Genomic DNA, 23538 nt, shown 5'->3' on the forward strand with positions numbered 1-23538 from the left:
CTTTTACCTTTACTGCCTCAAGGTTGACCTGTTTCTTCTTGACCAATTTTGATCTTTCTCGCTTCAAATTGGCGTGAATCCTAGTCCTGACTAACCTATGATAACTGCACGTTACCCTACCTATCACTTCTACATCCCGCACTCTGCTGGGAGAAAGTATGAAATCAATTTCATTTCTTGCTTCACCATTAAGGCTTTTCCAGGTCCACTGTCTGTTGCTATGCTTCTTGAAAAAGTTGTTCGTTAGTCGAAGCTTATTGCATTCTGTGAATTCTACTAGCATCGCTCCTCTAGCTTTCCTAGAATCGATGCCGTAGTTGCCAATTGTTTGTTCCCCAGCTTGCTATTTCCCCACTTTTGCATTGAAGTCGCCCATTACTAACGACGTTTTCTGCATTGAAGCGGAAAAATTACTGAAATATCAATAAGTTTTATCGCACACTAGAAAATTGCATGACGCAAAGCTGGTGTCATCCTGAGAATTCGTTCTAAATAGATTTTGCTTTCAAAGTCGCGAAGTTCAATTTGTGCATTGCAATATGCACCATAAATGAGTTTGTGTAAATGTTAGGTAACCACACTTTGGTAACCAGTTTGTTATGCTTGAAGCCAAGAATTACCTCGTGGCTAGATGGAAGACGCACAAGCTGAATCACAGCCTCCGGAGCAGAATCGCTGCCCTTTGTGATAACAATAATTATCGTTCACAAAGCCTCGCATCTTGCCGGTGGACCACGTGTCACCTTAATCACTTGGTGCAGAAGAGCTTCCACCGAAAGCCACAGAAGGCTACGAGTGAACTGACCATCATGGAGGGTTTCCAATCGAAGCGGACGTGGTGTTGATCTCTCAACACCAAGATAATTAGGGAGGCAGCAGCTCTCCTCGGCGATAAATACGCCACCTTCGATCATCTCAATCCTATTCACGGACGTCTCAAGGCGAACAACGATGACCTGAACAAAATTGACAATGAGCAGCGTTCTCGAGTGCGAGTACAACGTTATGAGCAGGATGACTCAGCTGTTTAGCAAGCGTGAACGCGCTGTGTATGCAACGTCATTAGCTCCGTAGCTTCGGACTTCCTCGGTGGCCGAGAAGCATGTGGGGCGAAGCTACCCAAGCGCATCATCACACCTCTTGCTTGTGATTTGTGTCGATGGAACAATTTCTATCAACAATTCTACCGGATCATTTACCGCGATGGAAGCCTCACATCCACGGACAAGCTCAACTACCTGATGTTTTTCCTAAGAGGTGACGCGGCCTCGGCTACTGTAGGCCTGCAAATAAGAGACGCGTGCTACTATGATGTCATCAACCTATACAAGATGCGCTTCGGTCGTAGAAAAAGTTTGGAATAGGGGAACCTCTCCAGGCTTTGGCTTGAATCCGTTCAAGCAATCCGAGAGCTTTTTCCTTATTCTAAGACAAGGTATCCGTCTACGCCAGAGTAGTGGAAAAAATTACAGGGAGCAAGGTGTTCTTTTTCTCAGGATGTGTTTCCTGTTTCTGCGGGCTTTAGCACACACGACACAATGGTACAGTGCCACCAGTCTTGCGCCATTTCGAGCTACATTTGGTAGGGGTAATAGAACGTCTATTGCGGAACTCTAATGCCTGTTGAAGTTTTTCTGCATGCAGTATAAGAGCTTTAAGAGAGACGCGAGCGCGCATGTCCTCGTGGAAAACGGGAATGCCCTGAGGAAATCTAGCCGTTTTCACACGCTTTAACCGCGCGTCTTCTATTACCCACAACACCCTGAAAGTAGCTGAGAACTGTGTGTTTTGTAAACCGAGTCTTCCCTACACGAAAATTTGCCCGCTGGATCTCAAACTTTCACAAAAGAAGCTAATTTTATCTGGCTACATGAGGTGCTTTCGACACAGGGCTAAAGGCTACAGGGCGTGTAATTGCAGACGCAAGGTAACTTGCTGCACCTGTCATGAGACGAGTGTGAGCGATCCACAAAAAGTAAGCAAGGAGATACGTGAAACTGGCAGCACAATTGCGAACATACCAGCAGACATTCCCAGCACAAACGCGAATGCGCGAATATCTCTAAATAAATATTGGCGAACAATCGAGGATTCATCTACGAGCGTCCTCCATCCGACGTTTCCTGCTCGCAGGTAACGGATGTCACGTGTCGATATGTTGGAGGTCAGCGCATGCTCTTCACACAGCGGCTTTCACGGAAGCTGAAGTTTCAGCGTTTCGACCCTACTATAGTTGTAAGTCAAGAAATTCGCAACCAAGTCGAATCGTGCTGCACAGACACGTAAAATGTGTTGCATGTGATTGAAAATCTACACATTAGCCGGAATATCAATGCAAGTACTTCGAGGAATCCGTTCGCCGTACAAAACCAGAAGTGTACACAAGACATCGCTCATTATCGACTGTACGAATCCGTTGTCGAGGATGAAGGCATAAGCGTTCGAATCGGCACAGACCAAACGTGGACTGTGATGACGGGAGAAGTCACTCGATGCGACATAAATGAGACACCTATCGCTATGAGCTCCAAGTTAGAATAAATATTTAGAAGCAACACCTCCTGCATGGCATCGAACATACCTTCACAGATCTTGGTCTGCGTATTGAACACGAGTCTACAAGAGAGTCTACAAGATCGCTCAGACGCTGGATACTCGCACCTGCCGGAAAGCATGGGTGTATTTGCATATAATAAAGCTTCTTGCGTGGCCGTGTAAGGTTTTCGAGCACTTTCGGCACGTTTACCCCCTCATTCTGCCAACTCTGCTTTGCTGAGGGTCCGTTTCAGCGTCATTTTTGAGCTTCCGTTGCATTCCGCCGCTATTTTCGACCAGCCACCGCAAGCTATGCAAGGGAAAGCCGACCAATCGTAGACGCCGGCACCACTCTCTTCATCCGTTTATCGAATTTCAGTGCAGTGGCTCGGCCCTATCGAATCCCTTTCCACTTGAGCGTTCTCCTCGCCTCTTGTCAGCCAATTAGATACGACAAGCCGCTCAGTGTAGGCAATGCTATTCGTTTTTCAAGCAAACAAAAGTGACCTCCTATGAACGAGGAGAGCGTTTGATTGGTCTGTACGGACAACCCTGCGGGTGACCGCCCGGTGCTTGCGTTGGTGTTTACGCAAATTGGACGTCAGGAGATTGGAATAGAAACATATTCGAATAGTTTTACGTTATAGGGCCCGTGGTTTGTGTTTGCGTCCTTGCATTTACGTGCTGTTAAATTATGCAAGCACCTCAGCAAGCATGAGCTGTTGCTTTTAGAGGGAAAACAGGCACCATGTTCATTGCAAGTATGGGTGATGTTATGTAAGTATGCGTAATACCACTATTTATTTATCACATGGTCATATCTGCTGAGAGGCAACACAAAAAGCAGTCACTTGTCACAAAGGTAATCAGCTTTTTAACGCATTTCCAACTTTTCAATCACACTTGTTCCTGTGTGTTTGTCTCCAAAGAGCATACTCATTATACACTTTCCCATCAGAGACATTACATAAAAATACTATGTTAAGATGTATGCTTAGAGCACGTGAAAAATTTCATCTTGGCGTGACATACTGCATTTTGAAAGTTTCAGTGACATTTAGTCAAACGGTACAATCAATATAACCACATTCTAATTTTCTTGGCCAAATTGCATGATAATGAATTTGGATTCTTTGGAGTGTGCTTCTCTGCATGATGTAGAGTCGCGCTAGGCTAGCTCTATGACATCCTTGTGTCCTTGCAGCTGACTTCTTGCGCTATATAAAGGTGGTGCCTGAAAGATATTGTGTGATAAAGTCAACACGAGGACATGGTCATCAAGACAGTCAATAAATAAGGTATTTTTCTTAATTATGGAGTTCTAGGTGCCAAAACCACTTTCTGGTTATGAGGCACGCCGTAGTGCAGGACTCCTGAACTTTCGACCAGCTGGGGATCTTTAAAGTGCACCTAAATATATGTACACGGGTGCTTTTGCATTTCGCCTCCATCGAAATGCGGCCGCCATGGCCGAGATTCGATCCCGTGACCTCGTCCTCAGCAGCCCAACACCATTTCCACTGAGCAACCACGGCGGGTGTATAATTAAGGTCACTGTACTAATACTAAAAGAAAGCCTTAGCTGTTATTATTCCTACTGGAATGCATGTGAAACATCTAAATGACTGCAGTAGTCAACTGCTAAACTAAGTTTAATTTTTAGATTTGAAGAAAAAAGAAATCACAGATAATTCATCTTTGTTCAGCACCGTTGCTACAATATCCGTACTAATAAATAAAATATTGGTCATGGTCAGATGTCATAAGTCTGTAATTAGTTTGGTGGGGCATAAACACAACTCGTGACGCATCCTAAGCACGTGCCTAATGTGCACCTCGCACCATCTCTGGTCGTGCCACTGCTCAAGCCATAATTTGAGGATCTGCAAAGATTATGCTCGGGAGGTATCAAAATATGATCCTCCAGTTCAATAGATATTACTGGCTGTGCCTATAAGAATAGCCATCAAGGCTTGTTATGGCAGGCTTAGCCACATTTCAAGACTAACAAGGAACAGTTCATTACGGCCTGCATCTAAGCTCACTAAAAGGCATCAACTTATTTTGGTTTATGAGGTACGCAATGGAGTTCATATTGACAGACTCGACTAATGCTGCAGTTTCAAATCTAGCATTTTACATTCTTGAAGGCATGCAAATGTTGCAGCTCGATCGCAGTTATTAGTTTATTAGACCAACTCATTGCTTTCTGTATGACAGACGACGGGTAACACAGAATTAACGCAACGTTTTATTTTGATGATTTATTTCTCCACTAAATATATTAAAGTGATAAACACGATTTGATTGGCCATGCAGTAGCAAAATGCACAGATTACGCTTTTTCCTCTTCATCTTTTTCCCTCGTTCCATAAAATACTGGCAACGCTCACCTTGGCCCATACACTCATGCCCATCCCAAAGTCTTGTATCTACCATCCAAGATGTTAAGTCTTAGCACAACGTCCTTATCACTGTTGGCCGCGTGTATTTCCGTGTTTACCCACTACTGCTATAGCATTTATTGCGCTGTAGTGTGTGCAGAAATAAATAAATACAGAAGGCATATTGAGTTCACCTGTGATCGCTTTTTCTTATTTATGTCACCAGACAAAAACAAAAGCAAAGTGCAAACCCACGGATAGCAGTTGATTGTTCAGTCGTTCAGCTCTTAGAGCCTTAATGCCTAAAGCGCACTTACCACAAGTTCAACAACGAAATCGAATACTGATAAGACAGTCTGAATAGATATATTTACGGTGCGCAAATTATCGCGCGAAATAAAGGTTATACGTGGGCTCAAATTTGACTGCATTTATTACCGCCAAGCTGATGTCAAGGGAGCGCGAGAGCTGGGGCACTTGGAGGAAAGGGAGAACGTAGTTCCACTAGTAAGCATGCTGCAGCACTTTTCATGACCAATGTATAACACACACACAAAAAAAGATTAAATTGCCATTCCAACCCTGCAAAAGCGGACGACCAGCGAGGCTGTTACAAAACCATTCAATTGCCGTTGATGGGGACATGAAATGTTTCATTGTTCTGCTTAGACTTAGCACGGCCCCGTTGTTCGACATCCCGATTTTCCACTCTTGGATGGTCGTCGTATTGGCACCACTCTTCGGGAGTCCAAACTTTGCGTTGGAATGAATTGAATCAGTTGCTAGGCAGGTCTCCCTTTTATATTAGTTCTGTGACGTCAGTGACTGATTCCTATGCTGCTGTTGCCCCTTTTACACCGGAGCGACTTATGCAACCGTCATATAGCGAGAAACACACGCGGGAAGAAGAAACCTGGCTCGCATTGTTCAAAGGCGCCTTATCATCCGCTATGCGGTTCTCACGATTGTTATGAGCTTTTCTTTATTAAAATGAATACTGTCTTGTGTGTTATGTGCCTGATTCGAAAGGCGATATGCACTTTTTTCGGTTCATTTTTTTTTTTGCTGACGGATACCAGAAAACCGATTACCTACAAGCTAACAGCTTCGCTGAATGATATGTCCCGAACTACAACCAGGCGGCCTTTCCCAATTAGGGATTTAGTGCGTAAAACTGTGAGTGACTTTTCAAGGTGTAGGTCAAGCTGTAGGTGCGGCTGACTTACGTGCACAAAAACGTTTCATAGCCACGAACTAGGCCAGTGGCGAAACTTGTGCACGTAGCATTGCAAACCAATGCTGTGTTGTATCAGTAATCACGCAAGCATTCGCTCGCAAAGAAACACTTTATTTTTTCGCGCAGAGCAAGCACTGAATCGTGTCCGCTGTCATGGCTGCTTGATGTTTCTGGTGAAAATTTCCCGGAAATTATGGCAGGAATGTCGCACGCTAGGAGTCTTTGATTGGGTAATGAAGAGGAAGGGTTACAGTCGCAGACAAACCTAAATGAAATGAAGTGAACCGAAGAACAACGCACAGTTATAAATCACATTTAGCCCTTGTAGCCGTAGCCACCATAGCTGTATCCACCGTATCCTCCACCGTAACCTCCACCAAAGCCGACGCCTCTTCCGTATCCACTGCCGAGACCGGAGTGAGCTAGAAGGGCTCCTCCCCCGCTAACCTTGTTCACGTGATGCACCGACCTAACGACGAAAGCAGGGCCGGCCACAACTTTGGCGAAAGCAGGTCCTCCACTCAAAAGGGCCACGCTGCTGCCGACGCCTACGCCGCTGACGCCGTAGCCGCCTCCGTAACCCAGGCCTCCACCATATCCCAGGCCACCACCATATCCCAGGCCTCCCCCGTAGCCTAGGCCTCCACGGTAGCCTCCGCCATAGCCCAGTCCATATCCTCCATAGCCAAGGCCTCCAAGACCGTAGCCTCCAAGACCACCCGCAGATGCAGAAGCCACAATGGCACAAAGGGCGACGATGGTGCACTGCAATGGTATTCACGACAGCATTATTTCTTGTTTCTACGGGGCATATTTTAGCGCGAGAATGGCATTAGACAAGTCATCAAGTGAGGACTGCTTAATCGTAAGATAAGCTGGTCGCAGGAGCTGCCCCTTAAGGAACGGGCAAATGCCCCACTCAATATTATTATGAGTTATGTTGGCACTATATGATAATCAGTGTAGCAAAAACTTCACTGTACTCAAAAACTTCACTACTTATAAACAAAAATTTTAGAAGTTTTGCCTTTCCGAAAGTAATTTTTTTAGGCAGAATGGCTGAAATGTCTTAAGTAATATGCAATTTTTTACATCAATCACACAATTTTACAATGAGCTTGCGAGCCACATTTCCCTCCTATGCGATTTTGCTGCTCCAACAATGCTTTAATTGTCTCATTGTTGTATAGCTGCTAGTTCCTGTAACTATTTGACTAGACTATGCGTATATGACCACATCAGCTAGCGTTCAGTCTGATTGAAACGGTTATGTTCACTCTAACAAAAGCTTCAAAAGTAAGATATCCGAGTCCCTTCCTACCACATGGCACATGTCCAAACATTTGTGCCTTCTTACCAGGGAGTTCATGTTTGTGGCTGCTGCGGGCTGAAAGGGGATGACTGTGCCGCCAGCTTTGTGCAGCTTTTATATACTCTAATTTACGCTGCTTACTCCCTCTCCACATACGAAGGGTCACGATCTCAGCGACTGCATCGAGTGGGACCGTGGCGCGAGAACGAAAGCGAAATTCGATAAAAGTAAGGAAGGTGCCTGGGTTCGGGTCTTTACATCGCGTTTCGCTAAGTGCCTTACAATCGCGCGCTTCTGCGCATACGCCAGACACGGAAACAAAAACGGCGCTCGCAGCCGCCTCGGGATATACGGAAAAGCAATGTCTTGTGTCCCAGCTGCCCGGACACGTCTTCCTCCGAATCGTGAGGAAACGACAGACCACGTTTTTAATGGCAGCACTACTTTTGGCCGTAGACGGAACACTGGGTGCAGCCGGCGTTTTACAAAGATTTTGCATGCAAATGTTGCGAAATCTTGAAGACTTACGGTATCGCCCCCAAGCTAATGCTCCAGGAAACGGCGCCAGAAAGGCGGCTATTTAATTGGTGACATGCGTCTTCGAAGTCACCGAAGTTTTAATGCCGGAGATTATCGCTAAGCCATTCTGCGTTTTCCTAAGGCTGTTTTCGAGTTCACGAAGATTGAGTACACTGAAACCGAGCTGTTTATTGGTCCATTTCATTTGAAGCTAACGTAGATTAGGCAACCTCGCGTCAATATCGCACCCTAGACAATATTCCAGGTAGTAATTGAGCATGTTCGTAGTATTTGAATTAATATTGAAAAAGTGCATTGACCGTCGCATTTGTATTTTATGGCATCCGGTGCTTTGTGACTTTCTTTACTTTTCAGAACGCTTTGTGCAGTAGCCGAAGTGTATATAGTTACCTTTTATTGTCTGCGCACAACTGTATTAAAACCGACTACCGCAGATAATACTATTTATTCTCTGCTAGTGGGCTACTTCAAGACGCATTATATTTCAGCCAAATTCGCAACACTCAGGTGCCGAATTACTACTGTTTGACAAAGTTTCAAGCGCTCGAGTTTACACGCATGTTGTACTGCTTAATAGGTCCCTGACATCCCGCACCATATGGCTCTAGGACAATGGCGTACCAACTGTTTTTCGAGTTGGAGAACAAACCACTTTGCCGCTCTCTCTCTCTCTCTCTCTCTCTCTCTCTCTCTCTCTATATATATATATATATATATATATATATATATATATATATATATATATATATATATACGATGTAAGTATTCATGCATGTATGTGGGCGTGTGTGTTTGCGTATGTATGTAGGTATGTGATGTACGTATGTATGTGGGGGGCAGGGAGACGGAAAGGCCTTGCAACGTTTACGGAGTCGAAAGTGATCTTTTCAGTACGTGCCGCCTGGGATCGCTTTGAAAGCCTGCGACACGGAGGGCTCCTGCCAAGCAGCGGAGCGAGCGAGCGCAAGCACGAATGAAGGGAAGGCGGAGTGGGGAGGGGGCTAAGAAGGTGGTGCTTTAGGTGCCGTCCATTCATTCATTTACAAAACTTTATTAGTGTCCTGAAGCCCGGTCTTTTCAGACTGAGGCGGGCCGCGTCCACGTCGGCACCGCCAGGCCGAGCCTTATGGCGTCATCGTGGACCCTCTGGACAGCCCGTAGCTGATCTTGATATGAAGAGCTTGTTATCAACTTGTGCCAGTAAAGCCATTTTTCTTCGGGGTCGGCGAGAGTCGCGGGACAGCCCGCCAGCATGTGTCTGATGGCAATGATGCCATCGCACAAGTTACATTCTTTCCTAATTTCTGTTTCTGGGTGAATTTTATTTATGAAATACGGAGTGGGGTACGTCCCGGTTTGCAGTAAACGTAGCGTCACTGCCTGAGCCCTGTTAAATTTTACGTGTGGCAGAGGGAATTGCCTACGCCCCAAGTAGTAATATTTAGTGATGTCGCTGTAAGTTAGTAACTGATCTTTATGCTCCCCGGATAGGTAGTGGGCGTCGGTTCGGTTCTGACCGGCACGGCAAGCAAGTCCTCGTGCCAGGTCGTTCGTCACCTCGTTGAGGTTCGGCCGAGTCTCGTCCACTTGTCCCATATGTGCAGGAAACCATCGCATTTCAGTTTTGATAGTTTCGACCTTGTCGATAATTTCAGCCGCAGTCCCAGCTACATAGCCTTTGTCAAAGCTCCTAATTGCTGCTTTGGAATCGCTATAGATGAAAGACCATTTACGGTTCCTGATGGCTAGAGCAATCGCGGCTTGCTCCGCCACCGTGGAATCCTTAGTGAAGATGGTGATGGTAGACTAATAAACAATAACATGTACTTTTATTTATTGTGATAATGACACGTTCATTTACTGTAAAATATTCATTATAGCTATTCAGTGGTTTGTGTTCATGACTGGGCGAAGCCTACTGGGAGTGGGGTCATGTGGCACGTATTGTGAAGATCGCCAATCTTGCGGTGTAGCCGATTGTCATCCCAATAAAGAAGGCTGGGTAATGCCTTGCTGAACTTCACCTCTGCGTTCGATAGGTCTGGTTTTCAATCGCACACTAGAACCACTACAGATTAGTGTTTCCAATGTTTTCTGAAGCGTGTCGCGGAAGTGACACGTAAAAGTCATTAAAATTTTCGCCATAATGGGCAAGTGGACTTTAAGATTGTAGGCATTTAGAAACGCTCCAATGTAAGCTAATGTGACGTAAATCGCCCTCACGTTTCATGTTGGTATAACGTCCGTGCAGGAGAAGGGAAACAGCAAACTTACCAGCAGCGTATAGAGGCCTTTAGCTTTGCTAATCCATTTACTATAGGGTAGCGGAGTTTTCGCAGTTTCGAATATGAATAGTTGATTTGTAATATTATATTCGTATACAAAAATTACCTGTCCGGTATTTCCGAATATTAAATCTAACCAAATATTTCGCAATGACCGGGGGCTAAAATCAAGTTACTGTTCTCCGGCTGCTGAACAAAGTATCGCAAATTATAATTATTAGAAGTAAAACAACGAGAAAGCTTTTGAAGAATGCACAAACAAAATGGTAACGCCCGCTTTGTTTTCAGTTTTGCTTTGCAAGTCTGGCGCTGGTTCATACTCCTCAGCTTAGATCTTGTACTCGTACATAAATACCTAAGGATTCATGGACGTGGGTGCCACTGTCGTCGCAGCACGATTAGAGGTGCGACGCGCGCGTAATGCGGCGGTTGTGGGTTCGGCTCTCACCGTCAGAAAAGTGTTTTTTGTTTTTCCTGTTCCATTCCCCTTTAGCCTCTCATTCTTACGCTTCAATTAAAAATTGCAAATAATTTGCCCTGTGCTTTCCTTTTCTTCATTAGGTGTTGGTTTCGTATGGTTCTGAGAAATGCGTGCGAGCGTTTTTAAAGAAGCGGTGCCCTTGCAAAACTGTACCCCTAAGTTCCCCTTCTTATCGTCCAATAAATGACAGCCGTCTATTTTTCCTGCCGGAGTGCCAGGTAGTCTTTTTTTGCAGCCTAGTCGTGTAGCAGTTCTAAGTGTACGTTACAACCAGTTACTTTTTCCTTGCAACAGATATTTTATTGTTTCTATAGAGCACACATATACTTCATTAGCTTTTTCTTTTCGTTTTCCATAACATAACTTGTGTTATTTTTTCAACAACTATGTATATTGCGCATTTGAATAGCTGGTCAGACAGCTGCCTGTCATTCTTAGAAAGCTTATTTGCGACCAGACTCTAAATATGTGAACGGGCTATTCGTGCAGCTCTTTTCGTGACGATTGTAGTGATCTCGTGCTTATAACGATGCTAATCTTCCGTAATAATTGACTGTCTATCCAGTACAACCGTGCTCCTCATCCTACCAAATTAAAAATTTCTGTTGTAAATATGTGAGTCCGAGTTTGTCTATTCCATATTCGATTCTATTACTAATACTTCCTGTTCTTATTCCATTCGTATTTGAAAAAGTCTGTATTCAACCACCTACTTCTAATATTTACAAAACAGATTATGACAGCCTAAATTTTTCATTACCGTCAGATTGGAAGGTTACAGATACTGCACAATTCAAAAGAACACGAGCAACGTAGTTCTAGCATGAAACTGCACTTAGTCTACATATTATCCCTAAATTCGTGTGCTTCTGGAGGTTCATAGTTGTAGAACTAAATTCAGCGGAACACGCTTAGCCGCATCTTGTTAACACCACGAGGACAATTACCCGGACGTTGTGGAAGTCTTATACCACATTTTCGCGCTTTATCTACCTGACCACCGCAGTAAAGCGAAGATATGAAAGGCTTGAGAAACAGAAGCGATTTGTGTGTGAACACGCGTGAACGAGATCAGCCATTTCAACATTTACCCCTTTATTGCGCAGTATATATGCCTTGTTCATATATGCTGTGTTCTAAATACCCACACAGAATTTATTCCATATCATGTTGGTAAATTAGTTCTCTGACATGCCAGTTCATGTCTACAAATCGAATGGTTTTAGTGACAACCCGTTACCGTCCAACGTTTAACGCATTCAATTAGGTTTTGTAAAGAAAAAATCGCAGCCATGTCACTCTGTGAATGTGGGCTACCAGTGGAGCTGTAAGAACGACAAAGCGTACGGCTTAGTGCAAAAGTTTAGTTATTTTGGGGCATTCGCCTTCCGCAACTGTCGAATACTCTGCGAATGCGCACGATCGCTACTAATAGCGGTTCAACCTGTCGTGGCGTCCAAACTGAAACACGCCAAGCGTATTATGACGCTCGCTTGCCCGCAAGAAATTCATAAGGGCGTTCTATGTCGTGTGTTGATGCATGCGTCCACGGCCTCATTGTTTAAATCTCGTGCTTCTGTGCTAGAGCCATTGTATTTGAATTCTACCACAGGATGATTTTACTAAGGTTTATTTAATAATTTATTACAGGGTACATTGTTGATAATGACGAACTTGCAAAGTCGAAGGGACGTTTAATGCCACAAGGACGAAGCTATTGCACGTCCTGATCCGCACTGATTGCAGCTCCCATACACAGCAGCGTGAGAGCTTCGTATAGTAACTATTGCTAGAAACCGTGTATTAGTTTATTATATTTCCTCCTGCTAGGCCAGGTGCCAGCACATGTCTTACTTGTTTGCTTTGCATCCTCATAGAGGGCGCGGGCTGCTTTGAGGCATGGACGTTGAGCGATGTATGAGAGCGTAGACATACGAAGCTTCGCTGTAAATACAAACTTGAATTTTATGTAAATATTATGCCTATGGTAACTACTGTGCATATGAAGCACAATCATAACGTGAAGGCTACCAGTGTGAAGGGAACCGTTGGCTCGTCACGGACAATTTCATAATGCGCAAAACTGAACGAAAGAGCAGTCGAATGCAATTTCCCAACTAATTTTCTTTACGCCAGAAGCCTCAATATAAGCGGGCTATAGCACAAACATAATAAGGCAGTACACACCCAATTTAAAAAAAAGGTGCTTGTGAAATGCCAGCTTGAGGAATAATTAAAATGTCCTTGTTTTGCACGTTATGAACCAACTGACCCGTCTGAACATTTTATTGAAAAAAAAATTCAATATATATGCTTTACTTGTTATTAAAATACAGTAGCATTTATTGTTATCTGCTTTTGAGCTTGTTGGGACGCATGCGCTCTACATGCAAGGGCACACTGTACATTATTTAGGCTGCAGTATATCTCACTACTAAACTATTTGGACAGATATGAAAGGAAAATCATAAAGTAGTTTTTAGGTGGCAATCAAATTTATTGATGGGAAGCTGCATAACACACTATACTCAAATTATTACCTATTATACCGTATTACCTGAGTCATGCGATCACTTGGTAATCATGAAACATGGGGCCTAAGAATTTTCTGCAGTGTGAAAGGGCAGCTCCCACAGCATGGTACCTGTGTACCCTGTTGTCAATTGTTTCTCAGTGCTACACGGCCCTAACAAGCATGTAAACTCTAACTTGATTTGCTTGCAAAATGATACATCTTCCACAAGTACAATGGTCCAGCGCTTTGTTGCTCGGGGAGATTCGAAGCTGCTAGCTTTTAACACTTCTTGTTCACTGTTGGTATCGAAATACAATGCAGCATTGTATGTTCTGAAAGCAATTAGGGCTTGCGTTACAAACGTTGCAGGCTTAAACCATGGCATTACTTTGTATGTAGGCCTTCACATGAATCACTGAATGTTTTTGGTGAAAAGTGAACAGTGCCAACGTGAAAGGCTTCCAGCGTATATGCTTGGGTTTTTATAGAAAGCCTTGGAATATCTTTCAAGAGATACCGAGCAAGAACAATCGACTCCAGATTGCGATGTTCATTTGTGCCTGTGTGTGTGGATGTTAGAAACGTATTGTTACAAACAACGCATTAAATTTGAGATAGAAAGGTAATCTTTCAAGAGCCACAGTCGTTCCCTAACGTTGCCGTGTGCACATGGTGTGTGTAGTCGGGGCGGGCGGCCCTGAAGTTAAGAAAGGTGCCGAGTGATTGACATCCACTTTCCCAAAATTGTTTCTACATCATCATTAGTTGTTTCGACGTGCCGCCGTGCTATATTTTGGATCAATTGTCGAATGCCTCTGGAGCATTTCACTTTTGCAGCAGTACTAAGCTTTCTTCTTCATTCCTGACGTGGCCTATATATTTGTAGGTAAGCAAGACTTACCAGTTCGGCAAAAAAGCAATTCAATCCTTTTTGTCTCTTGGTATCGAACTCGCAGATCTTTAGGGGATGTTTCATTTGACATTATTTATTTTAAGCTTGGTCCAAAACTAAGTATTTTGAAGCATAAGTACATTTATTTAGCGTCAGCCCTGAAGCTATACATGTCAGACTTCTGGGATATTTTTGGATGTAAACAGAATCAAGTGCTCTTAAGCTGCTCAGTATCTTAAATAAGAATCATTACACTATTTACGCCGAAACACTAATATAAAAGAACAGGCAGCTAAAGTAAGTTCTAATAAGTAATCACTTCCTTTACTGATTGACTGGCATGCCACATATATAACAGAGGAGCAATGATGGGGAATTCTTTGACAGTGTTCAATTTATGTTGTGTATGTGGTCAAACTGTTAATCTATAAGTGCTGCACAATGAATTTTATCAGACGTCCACTTAGCATTTCCGGCTTCATATGGCCACTCGGCTTGACTTCTCTTCCCTAAATTAAAAACGCAAGTGTTACAAAATCGATCACAACCGCATTAGCGGAACCCTTGCTTAAGCTTAGTTGTCAACTCTCCAGAAGACGAAGTCTGGGAGAGGGGCGATGGTAGGGCGGTTAGCGACGACGGATGTTAGTGCCAGGAGCCGCCACTGTATGCGTGACACAATGTTTATTTAGTCCTACCGTGTCGTGATTTAGAACAGGAAAGTTGCAGTATCGTTACTTGCTAACGCAGCTACCAATACGGATAGAGGTACTGTGAATGGTGAGGGCTTGCAACCAGAACCACAAAAAAAATGACACCGCCTTACGTTTATGTCAGTGAAACAGGTCACAAAAATGGCGGACGTGCAAGCGACCTGTCGGGCATAAAAAATAGTTCTTGTTCATTTATCGTTATTTAGTAGGAAAAAATGAAGTCGGGACCTTCCGCCGTCTTGACATTGCCAAGCTGGGACACTGGAAATTCAGTCAGCAGTCAGGCACGTCCAACAAAATTCGGGACGATTGTCAGCCCTAAATTCATCATATGCAAAATAGGTTTTTAGGATAGTTGCTCAGTTTGTAGTGCCATTCGATAATAGTTTATGTTAGGGCCATTTATCTCTGCGCATATGCAAGTCAATTATGTTCATACACTCATCATCAGCCTGGCTACGCCCACTGCAGGGCAAAGGCCTCTGCCATACGTCTCCAACTACCCCGGTCAGGTGCTAATTGCGGCCGTGTTGTCCCTGCAAACTTCTCGATCTCATCCGTCCACCTAACTTTCTGCCGCCAACTGCTACGCTTCCCTTCTCTTGGAATCCAGTCCGTAACCCTTAATGATAACCGGTTATGTTCCCCCTCATTACATGTCCTGCCCATGCCCATTTCTTTTTCTTGGTTTTAACTAAGATCTCATTAACTAGCGTTTGTTTCCTCACCCAATCTGCTCTTTTCTTATACCTTAACGTCACACCCACCATTCTGCTTTCCATAGCTCGTTGCATCGTCCTGAATTTAAGTGTAACCCTTTTCGTAAGCCTCCAGGTTTCTGCCCCGTAGGTGATTACTGGTAAGACACTACTGTGTTATACACATTTCTACAGTTATACACATTTCCTTTGAGGGATAATGACAACCTGCTGTTCATGATCTGAGAATGCCTGCCAAACGCAATTATGTGTTTAAGTAAAAAATGTCAATTACGTAACAGGCAAATATTTTTTAACACGGCGAACAACCGATCACATAGAGAACAGATATAGGAACTACAGAATATTACGGTATCATGGACCGATGTTCAACAGGCGAGCCGCCGCGAGAACGACGAAGAAGTTGGTCGGTGCCCTTGGCACGAGCGAGTGTCAGCCTGGCTGCCTGGCTCCAGTGTAAATAGCGTGTAAATATATGTAAACTACATATATGCAAGGCGTAAGAATAGATTATTAGTGGTAAGCACCGAAAATTCTACTTTGAATACTTTCTTTGCTGTCCTGACAGAATCTCCACCTAGCAAGTTTGTACAATGCGCTGCTTGCGTTTATAAAAAAATTTCAGCCTCCTGTATTTATTTAAAGACTGAAAGCAAAATCGTGAGAAAATTAGGCTTGTTTAAAATTTTTGCAGGTTTGAAAAATAACAGTATTTTCAGCGAGATCGTAGTGAAACAACAATTAGATCAGCGTAAAGTTTTGTTTTGCTGTCGCCATGTTGTGTTAACAAATTGACAGATTACAGTAAGGGATTCGAAGAGGCTACATAAAACAGCACTGCCTCAATACAGGGACCGACCACCAGTGGTACTGGTGGTATGAAACTGTAGGAAAATTCAGAATTAATTACGAACCTAACACTAAATTAGAAATATAAAACAAATGATTCTAATACTGTAAAAGTTCCACATGAATGATCTTCCTTGTGGTTATTTCTAGAAGAAAATAAGTGCTAAAAAGAGCAGAATAGCCAGACCAGTCAGCACGCCCATCTCTTGCCAGGTGCAGCTTGCGTCCTTGAAGTTCTTCAATCAATGTTTCCTGCTCGTTTTCCCATACATATAAAATGTGAGGTCATCTCATGTGGCTACGATAGTGAAAGATGCAGTACGCAGTACAATGATGGGCCAGCAAAGGTGAAGCAGACTGAGCATGTAAATGAGTATGTAAACTGTTAAACAATATATGCTTTGTGAATTAGGTTACAGTACACTCAATTCTAAATAAACTAAACCATAACGATAGCAAAAAAAATACAGCATGCAGTGTAAATGCGGCACATGCATGTACGCAACGAGAATACCAAGTATGAAATATAACAATTTAGGCTGTCTAATAATATAAGCTGTCTGAATAAGTTTATAGAATTCAGAATGAACAAAGGGCAGCACTACTGTACACTCGCAAGCACTGCAAAAAAAAAGGAAAAGGAGGTACATAAAAAGCACATTACTAATGTCCTTTAAGCAGGAGCTCGGTAGCAGATCTGGTACTCAAAGCACTGCGATGTACTTATGCAAGCAACGTTCACTGTTTCGAAGAGGCTCAAAGATTTGACAGGCTACTTTCTATGGAAAATATATTCCCAGTCAACAAAATCTTTCCATCCGCCTTTCCATTAATCACTAGTTGGCTTATCGATGTAATTGTGTACTTTGCAGCACAGGCGACAGTTACTCGAACCATATAGCTAGTACACTTCGCCGGGCAAATCAGTGCGAGCGTTCTTGAAGCATCTGCGTCATAGACGATGTATTTTAGGTGACATTTATGTCCACTGCTTTCTCCGCACACTACATCGGTTGTGTGGCTTTTGTAGAAAAGAAGAGAAAAAGTGAATTCTCATCGAAACACACTAATCACACAAACAAAAACATGTGCACAATATTGCCGCCAGGGCAAAAGCGAGAGAAGTCCACTGGTAGCTAACCGCATCTTTATTCAAGCGGCCACAACAACCAACCTCATTCACTAAGGCTTCAACATAGAATCAGCCCGAAACTGGGCGCCATATCTGATGATGATGATGATCATTAATGTAACTTGAAAAACACGCGTGACAATATACATAACCTTTGGAAGCTTTGTTCAGATGGGCGGAATTTTTCATCATGTAGGTGATAAAGTTTCTTACTGTAGGAATGACATGGTGGACGATGGACAAAGGAAGCAAGTAGTTTCCACTCCAGGAGCACAAGCAACGCTTATTGATAACAAATAGATACTAGGTTGTAAAGTAACTCTGATAGTTCTGCAGATTGTGAATGTGCCATTTGAGACCCCTTTTGCCAGTGACTTCCTCAACTAGGTACTCTATTTTAATGCATAAGAAAAAAAGAAAACTCACTAACATAAACGTTAATGCAGCGCTCGTCCAACCGTAAGATGGTAAATCTACTACAACGGTAAGATGACTACTTAAAACACGTACCACTCACCATCTCGGGCAAGTTCATTTAGTCAGTCTGAATGTTTCAAGCATTGAGGCGGTCATCAAACACTGGTTGTGCACATTCATAAACTGGTGAAAAAGTTCGTGGAGCAGATTCTCATGTGTCCCAGAAGTAGAAACAATATATCTTTTTGTATCTGGTCAACACAAAACAACAAGCTAATGCTACATGAGAGCAACACTGCGAATAAAACATTCACGTGATCTTTAATACTAACGGACAGTTCTACCACGTGACTTTCATTGCACTCCACGAGTGTACATTTGTTTCTGTTTGGTCTGTACAACAGTACTGCAGTTAGCCGGAACATATTGTTATGTATTATTGAGCTCAGCTTCCGGTGTCGTCTGTGTCTGACTGGCCCAAGTGCCAGCTGCGAATGATTGAATAATTAGGCTGATTGATGAACATGCTCCTGCCATGACTTCACATACAACCCAAACGGAAAAAACCTGCAAACCTGCAAACGGAAAAAAGGTAGAGTTTACAATAGAGCTGGCATGTTAAAGGCTGCAGCAGCAACAATATTACTGCCGCGATGCAAAGCTAAAAGAACAAAGATCCAGGGGTCGGAATGTCAGTTCCCACATTTCTATATTAAATTACATAACGTTTATTTTTGATGAAATGAAAACACGCAGGAACTCTTTACAATGGATAACTACACCGAAGCACAAAGAATGGGCTAGTGCTGGCGATGAATATATTTTATTGGTACATCCCTAGACAAATGATAATATATACCTGAACAAATAGTAATGACGTAAAAAAAACCAAGCACGGTAACATGAAAGTAAGAACAATGTGGAGGCCTCAAATTCATACCAACAATGCGCGAGTGCGTAGTATGCGACACTGTCAGCTAGCGTTATTTCCTGGCTTATCGACGAGACTCAGGGAATGTCCTCTCTACACTTGAGAGTAGCCCGCACGAAACCGGTAGCGCATGCACCGCAGCAAGCTGCACGTGACCGATGGCGTGCGACAGGTATTTGCTCCCCGTGGCAGTCAGGACTCAGAGAGTACTGTATCCATTTGGATCCTGAGCCGTTTCCACCCCAAAGAGTGCTAAAAATAAAGAAACGATGCCTGATTTCTCTCTTTCTTAGGTCCAGGTAGAGGATGCACATTGTTTCCGTCTCTGTAACCAGACCCCTGAAGACCTCGCGTGAAAGAGATCGATTCTTCGATACAAAGCTTTTCCTGCGTTCGTTTTCTTTTCTGCCTTTCCCGCCGTACGTGAGGGGGCTGCAGCACTACCGCCAAGCACAATAACCATGGTGCGATACTGTAAACCTTTTTCTCGTGCACTGAGAGTATATAAATGGTCCGTAACAGGACTCTAACACATTCACATTCGTCTAGCGCAGCGAAGGAGCAGCGTACCGAAGCCATGAACGCCCTGGTGAGAACCTAAATTAAGCAGAGTGATAGAAATGGCGCAAAATTCATTTCCATGCTACTGGCTGCGAAATGCCCCATGTCAGTCAACGAAGCGGTTAGGGCTACCCAACACTACTTTGGCATTGCGAAATATTTGTAAATTAGTGTGTACGTAATAGTCGCGCATGTAAGCAAATGAAAGTAAAGAAAACTTAGAACGCGAGCTTAAGCGCCCGCATTGTTCGCTTCACCTTATGTTTATCGCACAATCCATACCATACATGGAATTCACTGCGGCGTTATAGAACAACTTTAGGCTTATTTGCGATGTGGTCATAAGGCATTTATTAGCGCGGTCATGAACTTGTAGTCACTTCCTCTGACCGCATTATTATAGCCCATACAGCATCCCGTGATATTAACTACCTAAAAGCACAAGCCTATGCTCATGTGTGAACATTTGGCTGAGACGTGATGTGTTTATTATAGTCGAGTCCTTCAATTATCGCACCTTTTCAACTTGTGTAGACTGTAAAGGTTGCCGCGCAAACGAAATCGCAAGGTTTGCATTCTTCATTTTGAAGTGACACTCGGGGGAAAAACACAAAAAATCGCATTACGGTAATCTGGAAATTAAGAGTTTGCTATTTTCTGCACACCGTAACGAGCACTGTTGTGACGCAGTAAGAGTAGAATTCTGAATGCTCCAACTGGTATTGTGGGCATCAAAAGCTGCTTTAGTCACATTCATTGTTTCCGATGTTGAGATAAAAATCTTGGTAATAACTTATACGGTTTACTATAGATTAAATTGTCTATGCGGTTCGGAAAATGTGGTGAGAGCACAAATAACCCATCGAAACATTTTTCAGTAAAATTTTTCGGATGAGGAGGCAAATATTTGCATTAGGTCTCAACATTTTATTTTTCGATAAGTGACTAATATATAATTAGGAAGTATTTGAGATACTTCGCAGTAAGATAGCCCTAAAATCTGTTTTTTATGTGGAATGTGTATTTCATGAAAAAATGTATTCATAAACAGCACGTCTACACTGGGAGAAATGCCTGACTTCTGCTTACTCTGTACACAGTGTTAAATCTTAGCACTGTAAAAGTAGAATGATGCCTGTCGAAGTGTGAATCGCACGGCTTGTTGATTGTTTCCGAGAAAACACAAAACGATATCTTACCATAATTTATTTCTTAAAAGAAAACGTGATTGTATCCACTACAGGGTAATGCCGTATTATAAATATTACATTACTATAGCGCAGAAAAGTCAAGAGACTAGCAATACCACTCGAACAATACATTATGGCATCACTTTACACATATAGAAGCAGTGTTCATCATTGGGAGTCTTATAATAATCTTGTTAATTCGGAGCATTGTCTAGACATAAGAACGTGTCCTTTTAAGAAATGAATAATTTCGCTAAACCTACGCAGAGCACTGTCGTCGTCCTATCAGCCATCGCGGCCTGTGCCTATGCCGGGGGACTCCTAGGTGGCTACGGCCTCGGTGGACTCGGATACGGAGGATATGGACTTGGTTATGGCGGCTATGGCCTCGGATACAGCGGAGGCTTCGGCGGAGGCTACGGTGGAGGCTACGGCGGGGGCTACGGCGGGGGCTACGGTGGAGGCTACGGCGTTGGCGGCGTAGGCATCGGCAGCAGTGTTGCTCTTCTTAGTGGAGGTCCTCCCTTCGCCAAAGCCGTGGCCGGACCAGCCTTTGTGATAAGGACGGTTCATCACGTGAACAAAGTCAACGGCGGAGGAGCCGTTCTCGCTCACTCTGGCCTCGGTGGCGGTTATGGAGGCGGCTATGAATATGGCCGTGGTTACGGGTACGGAGGCGGCTACGGCTATGGTGGAGGCTACGGTGGCTATGGTTACAAGGTCTGATGAAGTTGAGGAGGTGTGCATGCAATTTTTAGTCCTTGTGTAAATGGAGCTTGTGATTGCTGCTTGCGTTGAACTCAACACAGCGAGTACAGGACTGTCTGTAGTGGCCTCATAACAGCAACGAGTAATGCACTGAAGTGCGTCATTATTTAGTGACATGCCTCTTCATCGAGACCATCGATTCATTGAATTCATTCTACATTTTATTGTCCCCAAACCAAAAATAAAAATGTGAAATTGAGACCGTCTTTGGCATCACCCTTCTTGAGTCATTACTACCTTACCTTTTATAAATGTGCGATGTAAGCGATCCTACAAATATCAAACAAATAAATGTGTTAAATGTTTAGATAACGGTGACCTTCCACCCCTGAGGCAGAATTTCACTAAGCAGCAATGCAGCATCTTTCAAATTTCGTGGGATGGAACCACACAGTGTTGAAATGTCAGATTATGATTGAAATAAGGGAAACGTTTGTAACTCTTCATCTTCTGTAACGTGTGCACATTGATTTTTCAGAATTACCTAGAACAAAAGAAAAATACTACTTTCCAATTCTACGTGTTCTTCACCATTGGCTCTTTGATAGTGCTAAAACATTTTTGGGTTGTGCTCTTGTCGCCTCCCTGTTGGGAAACATCCCAATACCGCGAAACTCATCATGTTAAAGTGACATGTATGCATTGAAGCTGCTATATAGTGCCGAACAAAAATGTACTTATTTACGGAACAGCCGAATACTTCCCCATTCCTAAATTAAATTAAAATCCCTGCTCCACCTATCACTCTGATAACGCGTAGTCTGGGTTGCCGAGGAGATTGCATTCCTTTTTAATCAATCAATCAATCAATCAATCAATCAATTTTATTATAAGAGTCATTGTTACAATTACATAGGTAGTGTAATACAGAAGGAGGTCCCAAAGCAAATATTGTTTCCAAGGGTCCTCCTGTTATATGTATAAAAATGTACAACATACGATTAACAACGAAGAACAGCCGGTAGTTGAACATCTGGTAGTTGAAGATTACAGAGAAAGGAGGAAGAATTATTCTGTATGGAAATGCACATGAAAGTATGAATACAGTCACTGAACAGGAGAATAATTATTGCGTAACATTAACAATGCGAAATCCAACAATGCCAGAAAATTAATTTACAAACGGCTTAGAATGAAATAAAATGCGTGGCAGGTGAGGTTATCGAGCGCTTTCATTACGTATACGACATAGCTCTGCCAACTGATCTATGCCCCACCGAAACCCTCTCCAATTTTTTCGTGTTCTTCATCTCTTATCAGTCAATTAAATAAGAATAACCAGTCATGTAGGCACTTCTATTCTTTATGAAAACAAACAAAACTTACCTCCTGTAAACGTGTAGAGCATTGATTGGGTGTCCAAACAACGCCGTCGGTCACATCCCGTTGCTTTTGTCAGTGGTTACGCAAATTATTAACGACAGGAGACTAGAACAAAAGCCGATTGGAATAGACTTAGGTTATAGAGCCCTAAGTGTGCGAAACATATCAAACCAAGGCGATGGAAATAAAGCAGTTGGGATTACATCTCGTTTACTTCAAGTGACGTAAACTCACGCGATCATCACGCAGGGATGTTAACGAATTATTAAACGCTTTACATTATTATCTCTGGGAGAAAACTACGCAAAATTTGCTTAGCGCATGTTTCGGGCATCATGTCCTCGATATATGTAGGCGTGTGATGGTTTGCCAGTTAACACTTATCTCCAATTTAATTTTACCAGCAGGGCTGGCGAAATGTTAAAAGGACTGCGTATCTATAGCCCACAGTGTACTCGCTCACTATAAGTCATGTTTTATAGGTGACTAGACCAAGACCACGTCGCATAATTTAAAACCACAAATAATGATGTTAAGAAACATTACTAAATGACCAGATAATTCGTCAAGGGGATTTTAACTCGACGGGACCACCTACCCATATAGCAAGGACATTGTATCTGCTGCCTGATAATTATAACGCGAGGAGCCATGAATGAATAGCTGTACTTGTTCTCGGTTCAGCGACAGAAGACTTTCCACACGTGGTCAACACACTCATTAATCGCAAGCCTCCTAATTACCAATTCCTGAA

General features: G+C 43.1%; 1 protein-coding gene across 9 annotated transcripts in view; it reads left to right on the top strand.

Annotated features, from left to right (window-relative positions):
- Window positions 1-21660, top strand: part of LOC135918250 (acanthoscurrin-1-like) — a 57157-nt gene extending 35497 nt beyond the window's left edge. For 6 of the 9 annotated variants that reach the window (XM_070532820.1, XM_070532825.1, XM_070532822.1 and 3 more), the window contains 2 exons: window positions 2134-2235; window positions 20961-21660. In XM_070532820.1, the coding sequence (XP_070388921.1) occupies window positions 2134-2235; window positions 20961-21419 (561 nt within the window). In that variant the 3' untranslated portion in view covers window positions 21420-21660. The remainder of the gene's footprint in view (window positions 1-2133; window positions 2236-20960) is intronic. The other 3 variants (XM_070532824.1, XM_070532823.1, XM_065451918.2) reach the window with 1 other exon arrangement.
- The last annotated feature ends 1878 nt before the right edge of the window (window positions 21661-23538 follow it).

Source organism: Dermacentor albipictus, chromosome 2, assembly GCF_038994185.2.
Source record: "Dermacentor albipictus isolate Rhodes 1998 colony chromosome 2, USDA_Dalb.pri_finalv2, whole genome shotgun sequence".
Taxonomy (NCBI): Eukaryota; Metazoa; Arthropoda; class Arachnida; order Ixodida; family Ixodidae; genus Dermacentor; species Dermacentor albipictus.